We start from the raw sequence: 14,093 nt of genomic DNA, 5'->3' as shown, positions 1-14,093 counted from the left end.
GTGATCCGACAAACGTTAGCTTGAGATTCAGCAACATCTTTAACCTGTAGGAGAGCTTCTAAAAATGGGTGGATTTTTGGTTCCAAGGTCTTTCTGTGTAATAACAGCTGGGTGAACACAAGGGACTCTAACGAAGACTCTAAATATGTTCATAATTGTTTTTATTTTCATTTTGAAAAAGGGGAATAATGCACTCTATTTTGATCTTATTAATGTCTATTAATGAGGCTCTGGGTCCATCACAAGAGGTGTTAATACTAAGATGAAGTAGTGGTAGCATAACTATAGTGAGTGCATCATCATTTGCACAAATGAATAGTGAGGATGATTGTTCGTGTCAAGGACTCGAGGACTGGCTGGCGCTGAAACCGCTTTTTTGTACCATTAATTTCTTTAACTCGCACACATACACACGATATACTAGATATCCGGATATAATTACTTTGTTATCAGCATGACTGAAAACGGATTTCCCTTTTTTTTTATATATAAATCGACAGGACCACATGCATATTGCGCAACATATCAAAGATGTTCATACATATTGTCTGACAACAGCAAATATAGAGGTCATAGTGTAATAACAGTAGATAGAAATATCTACAGAAGACTGAAGTACTAAATTAAATAAAATAAAATAAAAAAAAATAAAAAAAACTTTCAAAGGTCTGGTCATAGACTGGAAGTGACCTGTGTAGTCATGGAAACAGACAGGTCTTTGAACAAAAAACTATTTTTCAAAATGCCTGTATAATGAAACAGTTAAGGTGTAAACAAAGTCGTTCAGGGTGGTTTGGTGTGAGACTGTTCGCAGTGGTGGTGATAGAAACCAGACGTCTCTTCTCTAAAAGCTCCCTCACAATAAAGTCGTTAATGGTTATAACTACGCTGTCTGACGTCAAGACATTGTTTTTGACAGTTTTGCAAGGTTTCTGGCCTAAAATGTGTTTTAAAAAAAATCAACGCATGTCATAGTTAGGAAGAACCGTCCTCTGAGAAAACGTATTCCTTAGATTTCCAACTGTTTTACCGTCAATGTTACGCATAAAAATTTAACTGGCCATCATGACCCCTGGTTCCTGTCACCGCCACATCAAACCATTCTGATCTTACTTTGTTTATTTTAAAAACTGGGTGAAAGTCCTCTTTAGAGAGGAAGATCAGGATATTTGTGTGAAGAAAAAAAATTAATAAAAAAAAAAATCTTCCGACATTGCTTGTTTCTTGGAACGCTAAAGCAGGCCTTGTAAGGAAATTCCTTTCACGCAGGTTCCATTTATACAGTCTGTGTGTTCGTCATCTCTGCTCCACTCCAGGTCTGTCCTGCCTCATGAATTGAGGTGTTCCACCTGTATGGCTGAGGTTTCTACGGTGGTGCAAAGGTCTTTGTGAGGGGAGAGGTCAGCCACGCTGACCGTTTTATACTGGATGTCCGCCGACGCCACTGGTTTGTACTGGTGCAGGTCGAAAACGCACGGGACGCCCTCCGGCGGAGGGTAGGCGTCGGTCCTCTCAGGCCGGTTCTGAACGCCTCCTGCTGAAGCTCCTTCCGCAGCCTGGCCGGGACTGTGGCTCTGCTGGGCTGCTGCTGGCACTGGCGGAGTGGGCACCAAGTCTGGTGAGTGTTTATGCATGTGCTTCATCAAGTATGTCTCCTGGTGGGCGGGTGGACAGGGCAATTGCTAGTTAGACAGAACACATCAACAGTCTGACATATCTGGGGATACTGTCAGTCAGAAAGGAACAGTTTGCCAAAAAAAAGTCTAATTTACATGAATTTCCCTTTTTTACCCTAAATCTAGTCAGTCAGCCAAAACTCAGGCCTGATACCATTTTTTATTTTTATCCCTACCCCTTGTTTTCGAGTGTCTCCTTGCCCCTTGGAACTCCCTTTGGAGTAACAAGGGGTAGTGGTTGAAATCTTCCCTTTGAAATGGGACCCTCAAATAAAGAGCATCACTTCATTAAGAGCTACTAGCGCCGCTCTGTGGGCGACCCTGCCCGTCTGCAGTGACCGCAGAGGAGGGTGAAGTTCAGCTCCTCACTGCTGGGCTTTAGTTAAATTTAGGGATCATACGCCTTCAAAGAGGGGGGCAATTATTTATCATCACCCCCCCTAATTCTTCAGTGATATGAAGCTGGTCAGATATTCTCCAGGTTCTTCTTATAATTTTCCTGTTTCTCCTTAAAAGGTACATTCAGGCATCAGAACTGCTGCACTGGAAATTTAGCTAGCCAACTACCAGCATTTTTTTGTGCTTATTATGAAAAAAAAGGACAATAATACATTGAAATGACATTAAACTGAGAAAATACAATAGTTAGAATTTTTTATGGAGAAAAATTCTCACCTTTGTGGGTTTCTTTGATCGCTTTAACTTAACACCAAGTTCTTTTTCTTAATACTAAGATAAAATGACTCTGGAGTAAGTCTCTGAAAAATCTCTGTTTGGAGAGCCATGGAACCCTAACACCTCACCAGACTCCTCAACGAAAATTGGGACACCCTACTCCTACTCCGGAGCTATGGAGCTGATCAAGTTAACAGAAAATGCCCGGTCCTGGAGGGCTACTGTCTTTTCAAAATTTCTGCAAAATTCAGAGTTAAGACGCAAACAAATTCAGTGATTTGTTGTCTACAATGCACCAGTTCACAAATGTATAGACTCATATCTTTACAGTGGTGGTGATAGGAACCAGAGATCACTACATGTCTACAATGCAAATAAAAAAACATTTTATTTACTATGCAAAAAGCATAGAACATAGAGTTTTTATAAGGTGTATTCATAACTGTTCTGTGTAATAACTTTCTGTGAACGTTTACAGGCATTGAACAATTCAGACGTCTGGTTCCTATCAACACCACTGAACAATTCTGACTGTCAAACCACCACATTTTTGCAGACAACAGTGCGTCATACAGTCTCAGAAACCAAATAAGCAAGTCTATCCGAGATGATTTAAGCCCTCAACCTGGCCTGAGTCAAGCGCTTGATGAATTAGGCTTGCTAAGCCAAGCTTTCGGCAAAACCGATGAAGCAAACTTGGCTTGTCTTGGCTAACCGAGCACATGCGGGTGGGAAAATGGTGTAAATTAGACGTTTGTGTCAAGCTGCTCCTTAACAATGCTAAGATTCAGGTGCTGGTAGTCATACCGAAGTGTAGGTGCGATTGCATAGGCCACAGGAGTAGAGCTTGGCATGTTTCACCGTGTGTGTCGACAGATGAACCTCAAGACTTGCTGCGTCAACATAGCCACGGTTACAGTGGTGGCACTTGTATGGCTTGTCTTTGTTGTGCTGACGGCGGTGAGACTGTGAACAAAGGATAGATTATTAAAGGAGAAGGCCAAGATGTCTAAACCAAAGCTCCAGTTGTACTATATCGTTAATACTGTCATTGGCCCAGTGATGCACAATTACACCATTTTAACGAATAGAGCCCATGAAACATAAAACTCTTGACTGATGAATGAAAATCAAGAGTATTAAAAAAGGAGTTTGACCCCCTTTAGTGCAGCGACAGCCTCTATTATTCTGAGAAGGCTTTACACTTGATTTTGGGACATTGCTGTGAGGATTTGATTGATTTGATTGCATGAGAGGTCAGGTACTGATGTTGGATAACCAGTTCTGGATCGCTTCGACTCCTTCCCAAGGTACTGGATGGAGAACCTTTTCAAATCCACTGCTCCACAGACCAATCCTGAGGGGAGTTATACTCCACTGGCCCACCTTTGACATTGGACATGCTGACCTCAGGCTCATATACAGCTGCTACAGAGTGACCTGTTATACTGTCAATGCTTTTCTATGGGGTGCATTTAATTCTTTGTGCATTTGAACTTGTGTCAGCATTGACTACACGTCTGAATTCACTAATAAGAAGAGATGTCCAGAAACCGTTGGACATATAGGGTATATGTGCATTGATTTAAAGACATTAAATTGAAAGTTAAATTATATTCATTTATATCAAATCATGTACAAAATACATATAGATGTGTAGGTATCAATGTTTAGGTCTAAATCATACTTGTCATGTCTTTTATGCATATTAAGAAAATGACTCTGCATTATGAACAGTGATGGCTCATTAACTGTACCTGAAGGTTTGACAGTTGAGTGAAGGCTTTCTCACAGCCTGGGTGGGCACACTTATAGGGCCGGTCTCCCGTGTGGATTCTGCACAGAAAACAAATTCATCTGGGAGTTAATGAAGAGCGTTTTGAAAGAATGTGTGTCTTTTAATGTGTGTCCCACACTCACTTTTGGTGCAATTCAGAATTACAGTATTTTCAAAACACACTCACACACAAAGTGGTTGGAGGTACCATTTCACTACCCCTAGTCTAAACCAAGTCAAAGCCTTGCGAAGGCAGAGCTTACAGTAGGTGGTGATGGTGCTCAAGCCTGTCGGTAGCCCACGGGTGTTAAGTCCCCCCCAAACTCCAAATAAACAAGTCTCCGAAATGAATAACTTCACAGGAGAAGGAGAAAGCATACTTTATTTTGAATGGAAGTCAATAGAACCAGAATTTTCTTTTGGTCCATTCATCATGAAATTTACACACAATGTAAAGAACAGGCATTTTCAAACTATGCCAAAAATTGTTTGTATGATGTACACTATATTGCCAAAAGTATTCAGTCACCCATCCAAATCATTGAATTCAGGTGTTCCAATCACTTCCATGGCCACAGGTGTATAAAGCCGAGCCCCTAGGCCTGCAGACTGCTTCTACAGACATTAGTGAAAGAATGGGTCGCTCTCAGGAGCTCAGCGAGTTCCAGCGTGGTGCCGTGATTGGACACCACCTGTGCAGCAAGTCCAGTCGTGAAATTTCCTCGCTACTAAATATTCAGATCAGCTCAAGAACAGCACAGAGAGCTTCATGGAATGGGTTTCCATGGTCGAGCAGCTGCATCCAAGCCTTGCATCACCAAGCGCAATGCAAAGCGTGGAATGCAGTGGTGTAAAGCGCCGCCACTGGACTCTAGAGCAGTGGAGACGTGTGTTCTCTGGAGTGACCAATCACGCTTCTCCGTCTGGCAATCTGATGGACGAGTCTGGGTTTGGCGTTTGCTAGGAGGACGGTACTTGTCTGACTACATTATGCCCAGTGTAAAATTTGGTGGAGGGGGGATTATGGTGTGGGGTTGTTTTTCAAGAGTTGGGCTCCTTAGTTCCAGTGAAAGGAACTCTTAATGCTTCAACAGAACCGAGAGATTTTGGACAATTTCATGCTCCCAACTTTGTGGGAACAGTTTGGGGACGGCCCCTTCCTGTTCCAACATTACTGCACACCAGCGCACAAAGCAGGTCCATAAAGACGTGGATGAGCCAGTTTGGTGTAGAAGAACTTGACTGGCCTGCACAGAGTCCTGACCTCAACCCTATAGAAGACCTTTGAGATGAATTAGAGCGGAGACTGTGAGCCAGGCCTTCTCGTCCAACATCAGTGTCTGACCTCACAAATGCTCTTCTGGAAGAACGGACAAAAATTCCCATAAACACTCCTAACCCTTGTGGAAAGGCTTCCCAGAAGAGCTGAAGCTGTTACAGCTGCAAAGGGTGGGCCGACATCATATTAAACCCTGTGGATTAAGAATGGGGTTTCACTCAAGGTCAAAATGCGTGTGAAGGCAGGCAACGAATACTTTTGGAAAAGTAGCACATCCAAAATTGAGTGCACACTTAATTATGAATAAATAATTCAAATACTAGCATTCATGATCAATGTAATTTATCCACCACCTTCTGATCAATGCTTACTTTTTTCGTAGTAGCTACAGAACAATTAAGAGTTACTGAATAATAAATCCCACCACTTAGTGTTGTCCTCCAAGCGTGCTGACGTGTCCAATTACATAAACCGACATGTTCTGAACTAGGACCTTGGTAGCACTGTCCTACAAACGTGCCAGAAAGGAGTCAGCATGAAATTCGGTTTCATTCTATTACCGTTTTTATTTTAGCTTTACTTTTTACTATCCTTTTACATGATTGTTTGAAATTTTAGTTTGCCTTGTTTATCATTTTATGTTGAAATATGGGTAACTATTTGGAGGGGCCCTTTGTAGATCATTAATAGGCTCTTAACAGATCATCAGTAACATCAGTGGAGTAGCATTAGTGAAGTATCTGAACGAACACACACACACACACACACACACACACACACACACACACACACACACTCTAAGCCACTTCTCCTTCTGGGTTGCGGGGGTGCTGGAGCCTATCCCAGCTGTCATTGGGCGAAAGGTAGGGACAGGTTGACCCGGGACAGGTTGCCAGTCCATCGCAGGGCAGACAGACAGACAGACAGACAGACAGACAGACAGACAGACAGACAGACAGACAGACAGACAGACAGACAGACAGACAGACAGACAGACAGACAGACAGACAGATTCACTCACACCAAGGGGCAATTTAGCAAGTCCAAACAGCCTGACTGCACCTGAATACGCTGAAGTATAGATCTCGTAGATGTTCTGTTGCTATATTACTTACATTATGTAGCTCTACTGTTAATATGTTACTTCCATTACCCAAAACCTAACCTTTCCCCCTTTAACCAAGACCTAATCCTAACCCTCATATGTTCTGGACATGTTACTGAGACTCTGCTGAGAGTTTGTTTCATCCAAAAAGAACCACTTACAGTAAAATGTCACCAAAATGTGTTTCTCGACTTTAATGACTACATCTTGGTTTTATTTATTCTATTGTTGCCCTTTGTCAATCAAATCTTAATAGTCCTCTTATTTTTTTTTTTGTTTGATTTTGTTTGTTCTGAACCTTGTAGTTCTGTTCATTTTACTTTAAACGGATTCAATTCCATTTTATCTTATTTCCTGTTGTTTGCACTGTAAATGCTCGGCTGCACTGAGAATGAGGGCCACCCTCGGCGTGTTGTGAGCAAAAATAAAAGGTGACTGATGTAGGGGTTGAACTGAAGGCCCAGCCCTAATAGTCACGGTTAGGTTCATGGCCGTTACAGAACCGTTTATAGCAGTTACTGAATAGTAAATATTAAGATTAATAACGAAATAATAAGATTATGTTTTAAGAGAATGTCATTAATCCAGACTAAGCTGAGAGAGAGAGAGAGAGAGAGAGAGAGAGAGAGAGAGAGAGAGAGAGAGAGAGAGAGAGAGAGAGAGAGAGAGAGAGAGAGACCTTACCTGTGATGCTGCTGTAGGTGGCTGAGCTGCCTGAAGCTTTTTTGGCAGTAGGAGCAGGTGTAGGGCTTCACCCCCGTGTGGATTCGCACGTGCTGGGCCAAGTAACTGGTGTTAGCAAACGTCTTTGAGCAGTGAGGACACTTATGGGGTTTGGATTCAGTGTGGTTTCTGTATGGGGGGGAGAGAGAAAAGGCGAGAAAAAGGGGAGCGGGTTCAACAACCGTCGCATAAACATGCAGGGATTTTGCTGAAATTGGCATCTATAAAGGTGGTGTTTGCGCACATGACTTTAACATGACCTGGTTTCAGTCTTGATGAATCTCATTCACACTCCTCCATAGCTGCGCTATGCTAATCAACTCCTTCCAGCCTGTTGCCACCTACCCTAAATACATACTGTCACACAGAGTGCTCTTCACGTTGCCTTTCAAGCGTAATACACAATATGGTATTTTTAGCCAGAGCAGAAAAGTTTAACATGGAAAAAGTCCACATGGCTGTTAGCAGCTTGCCAGCGCCGAGCTGTGAGAACGCCACTTCTCACCCAATCATTCAAAAACACTGTGATCAGTGATGCAGGTGCAAACACCCCAGATGTAGCTGATCAGCAAGACGTTTGGTGTCTGAAGTTCATCTTTAGTTTTGCTGGAGCTACGAGGATAATGTTGCTAATAACTAATGGAAGCTTGAAGCAAGCCAGTAGCGAGCCTCGGCCACTGCACGTCATGCTGCCATCACAGTTATTTCTCTAGTTTCATTACATTTGCCTAAATAAAATCAAGAGGAAATGAACAGTTTTTTGCACTTTCATGTCTTTTCTAATTCAAGCGAAATTGAATTGCCAAAAAGCTTTTCAGGCAAATGTGTAATGATGTACGCATGCAGTCTGGATAGTGCTGACAGGGAGGGGCATGTCTGTTATTACATACCCACATAGCTACATTTACATTTACAGCATTTGGTTGACGCTCTTACCCACAGCGACCTTCGGTTTGATCATTTCACAAAAGGTAGGCGAAGGTGGTGTTAGGAGTCTTGCCCAAGGACTCTGGTATAGCGTAGAGCGCTTACCCCAGTCTACAGCGTAGAAGGCAGAGGTGTTACCCGCTACGCTGGCCTTGCTGGTTTTTAATGTGGAGTAGACTTAACACAATGTTACTGAAATCATGTCAGCATCAGCAGATCATCATTAAAACTGTATTGGAGACGTTTCGACGTTTCAAACCTTCAAAAAGTACTGATGCGTTTACTGCATTCTGGAGAGCAGAACATTGAAGTGACGGTGGGTTATTATTGTAAAATACCTGCATTTTATTCATTTTCCTGCATTTATAAACCTCTACAAAGAAAAGTGGCATTTAGCTGAAACGCGAATCTAGACAAAGCTCTATTTGTTGTGTATATATATATCAGCATTGGCATCACTTATATGTACAAGAACCAGTCACAACAGTACTTTAAACAATGTTAAATCAATGTATTGGATCTTTTATGTTTTATTTTGACACATTTAGCACGTCACTGAGTGCGTTTACATGCACTCAATAATCCGATCATACTCAGATTTCTGCAGTTATTTGATAATTCAAATGGTCATGTAAACAGCATGCTCTGATTTCTTCGATCCGAGTGAGGTCTAGAAATCCGATGAAGAAATCTGATAAAGAGGCTGGATTTTAGCTCAGTAATCAGATTTCACAGTGCACGTGAACTCTTACTCTGATTTCTTTCGGATTTCTCAGTACCAAAAACAAGCAAGCAGCAAAACACCTTTGAAGGTGGCTTTAAGGCTTTAAGGACTCCTCATCTTCTAGAAGATGTATGTTCATAGTTTCAGGTAAAGCTGTGCGTTTACGTCAAGGCAGTTATCAGATCATTAAGTGCACTCACTGTTTAAACACCATCTCATAGGTGCATTATATTTCACTGTTTGGGATGGATTTCAAGAAGATAAATACATCTGAAGTACATAAAAAATAAAGAGGTCAAGCGCCATAAAAACTGTAGTAAAGGTTGTACTTTTCTTTTTGGTAGTTATTGTGCATACACTGCATTGTATTTCACTGTTATGACTGCATTTCAATGAGGCGATTCCATTTAAAGTGCCTCATGGTGGAGAGCATAGCTGTGGGTTGTGGTCGATTCTGACACAAATGAAGCACTTTTATTTTTAAAATTTGAATCCTCGTGTGCTGTTTTGCCATAAAGAGGCCAGGCGAGGCAATAATTATGTTTTGCTTTTTCATGTTGGCATGCATTCTGCCCGTCACTAGGGAAAAGTAATGTGCAATGCATTCCGTGTATGTATACTGTAGTAATTGCTTTTCAATTGAATTCAACTCATTCATCTCCAGATTTAATTGCCGTTTTGACTGGAAATTAAATAATTGACACTGTGGTCTCTGTGTGTGAAAAATACCGGGTATTAGTGTCGGGCCACGACTCCCATATCGACGTAACCCTTGTTTGAAGCAGTACGGTCTGCTTTTTCCTCTTTTTACCTACCGCTGGGGTTCAGGTGTTTGTATTAGGTGACTGTAGGGCCGGTTATATCTCCTCACCATTAACCTTAAAATCTCCCCAACCTTCCACCTCCAATGATTCCACCGAAAGTTCAGCAGTGCACAGGACCCTTCAGTGACCTCTATTTCAGAGGCTTGGAAAGATGTCAAAGTGCAGCACACACACACCCACACACACACACACACCCACACACACACACTCTACCTGCTTGACTTGCTCTGTGAACGTGTTTGTGCGTGTGTGTGTCAGAAAGCTGGATATCTAGAGGGCGCAAAAGGTAGCTGAGAAAAATGACAGGCTTGAATAGTGATAGAAAGTGTGACAGTGAGAAAACAGGGGAAACAAAGGGAAGTCAGAAATAGAACGAAGGACGGAAGTTGTGAAAGTGCTCTAACAAAGGGATGAACTTACACGCACAAAGAGCCCTCCTGGATTCACCGACTGAGAGCCGGATTACCGGCATGACGTCTCCGTGTCTCAGAGTCGCTCAAACGCAGTCATTTCAGAACATTCAGAGATTAAAGTCTTCCGTCTGTCAATGAGTGTGTTTACATGCACTCGATAGCCATAATCGGAATTGGATTCCTGCAGTGATCTGACTGTACAAATGGTCATGTAAACAGCACTCTAACGTCTTAGATCAGAGTAAGATCCAGAAGGCGGATTAATAAATCTGATAAAGAGGCTGGATTTTAGCTCAGTGAACAGATTTCTCAGTGCATGTGACCGACTACATGCTTGACGACATGAAGGATTTAAATATTTTTCATCTTCTAGATGATGCATGTTCATATTTTCAGGTAAAATAAAAAAAACAGCTTTTTTTTTTTATGTTTACGTCACGTCTCCTGTGAGTCGATTGGCTGGTTGCAAAGCAGAAATCCGATTACTGTCTGACTCATGTAAAGTTAAGTGATACTTTTTTAATCCCACAAACGGGGAAATTCCACCTCCGCATTTAACCCATCCGTGAAGTGAAACACCACATACACACACTAGGAGGCAGTGAGCACTTGCGGAGGGCAGCCCTATCCATGGCGCCCGGGGAGCAATTGGGGGTTAGGTGTCTTGCTCAAGGACACCTCAGTCATGGACTTTCGGTGCTGGGGATCGAACCGGCGACCTTCCGGTCACAGGGCCGGAGTTTCCTGGAGTTTCTCCATTATCTGATTACTCAAGTACATGTAAATGCACTGATCTGATTACTGACAAAATCTGATTTTCTGCAGTTATCGTCCCTGCTCCGCCCACTAATGCGATCGCTCGTAGCTTTGCAGAACAACAGCATAAATGATATTCAACTTCATGAGGAACTGCATCGATATTTATTTAGGGTCACTACATGATGCCGAGTTTCCAGTTTGAAAAGCTAAGCTGCTCAGCTGGACTACGCTGATCGAAACAGGGCAACTGTGATGAACAACGTTCAATGCCAGTTACACTGACTACGTGTCCTGCCTCGTGTCCAGTTTGAAGTCCTCCTGCTACACACAAATCTCTACATGCGCTACCACCAGCCTACTTAGCCAATCTCCTGCATCCTTAACGCCCGGCCCGAACACTTGGGTCCTCTGACCTATCTTACTGTCCCAAAATTATAGACTGGTCACTGTTGGAGGCAGATCTTTCAGCAAACTTTGGAACACATCTCTCCATGACTGTCCCCCACTTTCTTCCTTTAAAGCTGTTAAAAAGTGTTGGGGCTACATGGTTCTCCAAACGGAGGTTTGTCAGAGACACACTCCAAACAGAGTGTTATGGGCAAGATGGAGCAAAAACGACCAAAGAAGCCCACAAATGTGAGAATTTTCTAAGTTGATCAATTATGATGACCAATGGATTATCTTAGTTTAATGGCGTTTTAATGTATTATGGTCCTTTTCTTCATAACAGGCATAAAAAAAAATCTACAAAAAAAACAGTTTGCTGATGTCTTGTTAGCTAGCTGGCTAAATTTCCCGTTCCACCTTAAATGGTGCAGCAGTCTTGATGCCTGAGGCCAGGAAAATGCTGCTCCATTTAAGGTGGAACGGGAAAATCGAAGAAGAAGCTGGAGAATATCTGACTTCAGCTTCACACCACTGACGAATTAGGGGTGGGCAATAATAAATAATTGCCCCCCTCTTTAAAGGCGTACGAGTCCCTAAATGTACCTAAAGCCCAGCAGTGAGGAGCTGAACTTCACCCTCCTCTGCGGTCACTGCAGACGGGCAGGGTCGCCTACAGAGCAGTGCCAGTAGCTGTTAATGAAGTGATGCTCTTTATTTGAGGGTCCCATTTCGTAAGGGGGAGATTTCAACCACTACCCCTTCTAATTCAGTTCCAAGGGGCAAGGAGACACTCGAAAACAAGGGGGCAGGGTAAAGAAAAAAAGAAAAAAAAAAGACCTTAATGTAAATACCTGGACAAAAGGTGATTACTGCGACGTCAGCTTGCCCAGATCTGAAAGGACATATCTGTGGGCAGAGCATGGACAACTCAACAAGCTTCTATCTTCATCTCTTGTTCTGTCCATTTTCTTCACAACGTGCAGACCAATCCGCTCTTCCTCCTACAGCTGTATCGGACCAAATGATCTACCATAACAGTATTGGCCCAGTTGTCCACTCACTGAGGGCATCGGCAGTATCATGCCCTACTTTAGAGAGCTGTAACCATAACATACTTCTGTTTGTCATCCTTATTGATTTCCACTGAAGCAGCTGTAACACACATTCCTCTGCTTCTGGTCTTGACTAGGGCTGCAACCAAAGATAATCAATGAACCGTTCGACGATGATTCAGTAGTTTATTTGACCAAGACAGGAGTCGCAACCCAAATGTCACCAAGAGCCAATTTGTCCTTTCAACGAAAATCAAACCACCTTGGGAGCCTCAACATTTCATTTCCATGTTACCATTTTTGCTGTAAATATGTCTCAGTATGTGCTGATGTACTGGTGTAGGCGTGAAACGAAAAATTAGACTCCGTTTGCTCTGCTTTAAGCTTCAGCTCAGCTATAGTCGCTTCTCTCGCATCTCTGGCAGGAAACCTCTCCTCAAAAGTGGAACATTTTCTTGTAAAATGTTTCTCAACGTTTCTGAAGTGGCTTCTCATTCGCCAGCTTACTGTTAGAATTTTCCCGCTCCACCTTAAATGGTGCCTGAGGTGCCAGAATGTACCTGCTGCAACATTTAAGGTGGAACGGGGGAATTCGAACAAGAAGCTGGTGAATGAGAAGGAACTTCATCTTTGTGACTTTTTAGTGTTTGACAGTTTCTCGTTGCAGATTAAAACGCATCAGGAAACCAGCTGGAGAGATTATAAACACAAGTCCATTCGTCTCCAAATTATCGATGCTTGTCTTAAATCTTTCTCTTGGCTGGTTCGTCAGCTACTAGCTAGGTGAGATTGTTATCTGCGCTGCTATGGTGACCAGCATTCTGAGCGCTGAGCTTCAGGGTTAAAGGGTGAATTAGCAGTTCTACATTAACTCCAGCGTTGAAGACCATTTAGTGTTAAACTGTGTTGAGCGATCAGCAGCATAGTAGCATAATTTAACAGATCAGCGCGCTTGGACATAAAGGAATGCCCAGTGTTTCTGAGTTAACTTTAGCCTAACAACAGTGCCAGAGTGACTGCTGCACTTCTGTTTCCACTGGTACCACCTGAGAAGCCGCCTCACTCAGTCAGCATCAATGCCACGGTCACGACCTTGGTAACGAAGCATGAGTGATAAATGTTTCCCCAAATTCCATCAGTAAAAACCACAAGAAACATTCTTGTTCCACCTTAAATGGTGCAGTTGATACATACAGAATGTTACTACTGATATACACTCACCGGCCACTTTATTAGGTACTTTAAAGGTTGGACCCCCTTTTGCCTTCAGAACTTAATTCTTCATGGCCTACTTTCAACAAGGTGGTGGAAACGTTCCTCAGAGATTCTGGTTGGTTATTTGAGTTCCTGTTGCCTTTCTATCATCTGGAACCAGTCTGCCCATTCTCCTCTGACCTCTCACATCAACAAGGCATTTTCATCCACACAACTGACCGCTCAGTGGATATTTCCTCTTTTTTGGATCGTTCTCTGTAAACCCTGGAGATGGTTGTGTGTGAAAATCCCAGTAGATCAGCAGTTTCTGAAATACTCAGACCAGCCCGTCTGGCACCAACAACCACGCCACGTTCAAAGCCCCTTAAATCCCCTTTCTTCCCCGTTCTGATGCTCGGCCTGCACTTCAGCAAGTTGTCTTGACCACCTCTACACGCCTAAATGCAGTGAGTTGCAGCCGTGTGATTGGCTGATCAGCTATTTATGTTAACCTAATAAAGTGGCCGTGAGCGTATTTAGAGTGGAATGAAAACTTCAATCAAAAAGCTGCTGAATAA

At 42.7% G+C, this 14,093-nt stretch overlaps 1 protein-coding gene across 9 annotated transcripts in view; it reads right to left on the bottom strand.

Annotated features, from left to right (window-relative positions):
• Positions 1–140: 140 nt before the first annotated feature.
• znf384b (zinc finger protein 384 b) overlaps positions 141–14,093 on the bottom strand; it is a 27,571-nt gene continuing 13,618 nt past the window's right edge. For 6 of the 9 annotated variants that reach the window (XM_037536853.1, XM_037536846.1, XM_037536848.1 and 3 more), the window contains 4 exons: positions 7,197–7,364; positions 4,109–4,187; positions 3,159–3,317; positions 141–1,682 (listed from right to left, as the gene is read on the bottom strand). In XM_037536853.1, the coding sequence (XP_037392750.1) occupies positions 1,329–1,682; positions 3,159–3,317; positions 4,109–4,187; positions 7,197–7,364 (760 nt within the window). In that variant the 3' untranslated portion in view covers positions 141–1,328. The remainder of the gene's footprint in view (positions 1,683–3,158; positions 3,318–4,108; positions 4,188–7,196; positions 7,365–14,093) is intronic. The other 3 variants (XM_037536852.1, XM_037536849.1, XM_037536854.1) reach the window with 1 other exon arrangement.

The sequence above is a fragment of the Pygocentrus nattereri genome, chromosome 3, assembly GCF_015220715.1.
Source record: "Pygocentrus nattereri isolate fPygNat1 chromosome 3, fPygNat1.pri, whole genome shotgun sequence".
Taxonomy (NCBI): domain Eukaryota; kingdom Metazoa; phylum Chordata; class Actinopteri; order Characiformes; family Serrasalmidae; genus Pygocentrus; species Pygocentrus nattereri.
Note: the sequence above shows the minus strand (reverse complement) of the source record. Positions and strands in the feature narration are given on the sequence as shown.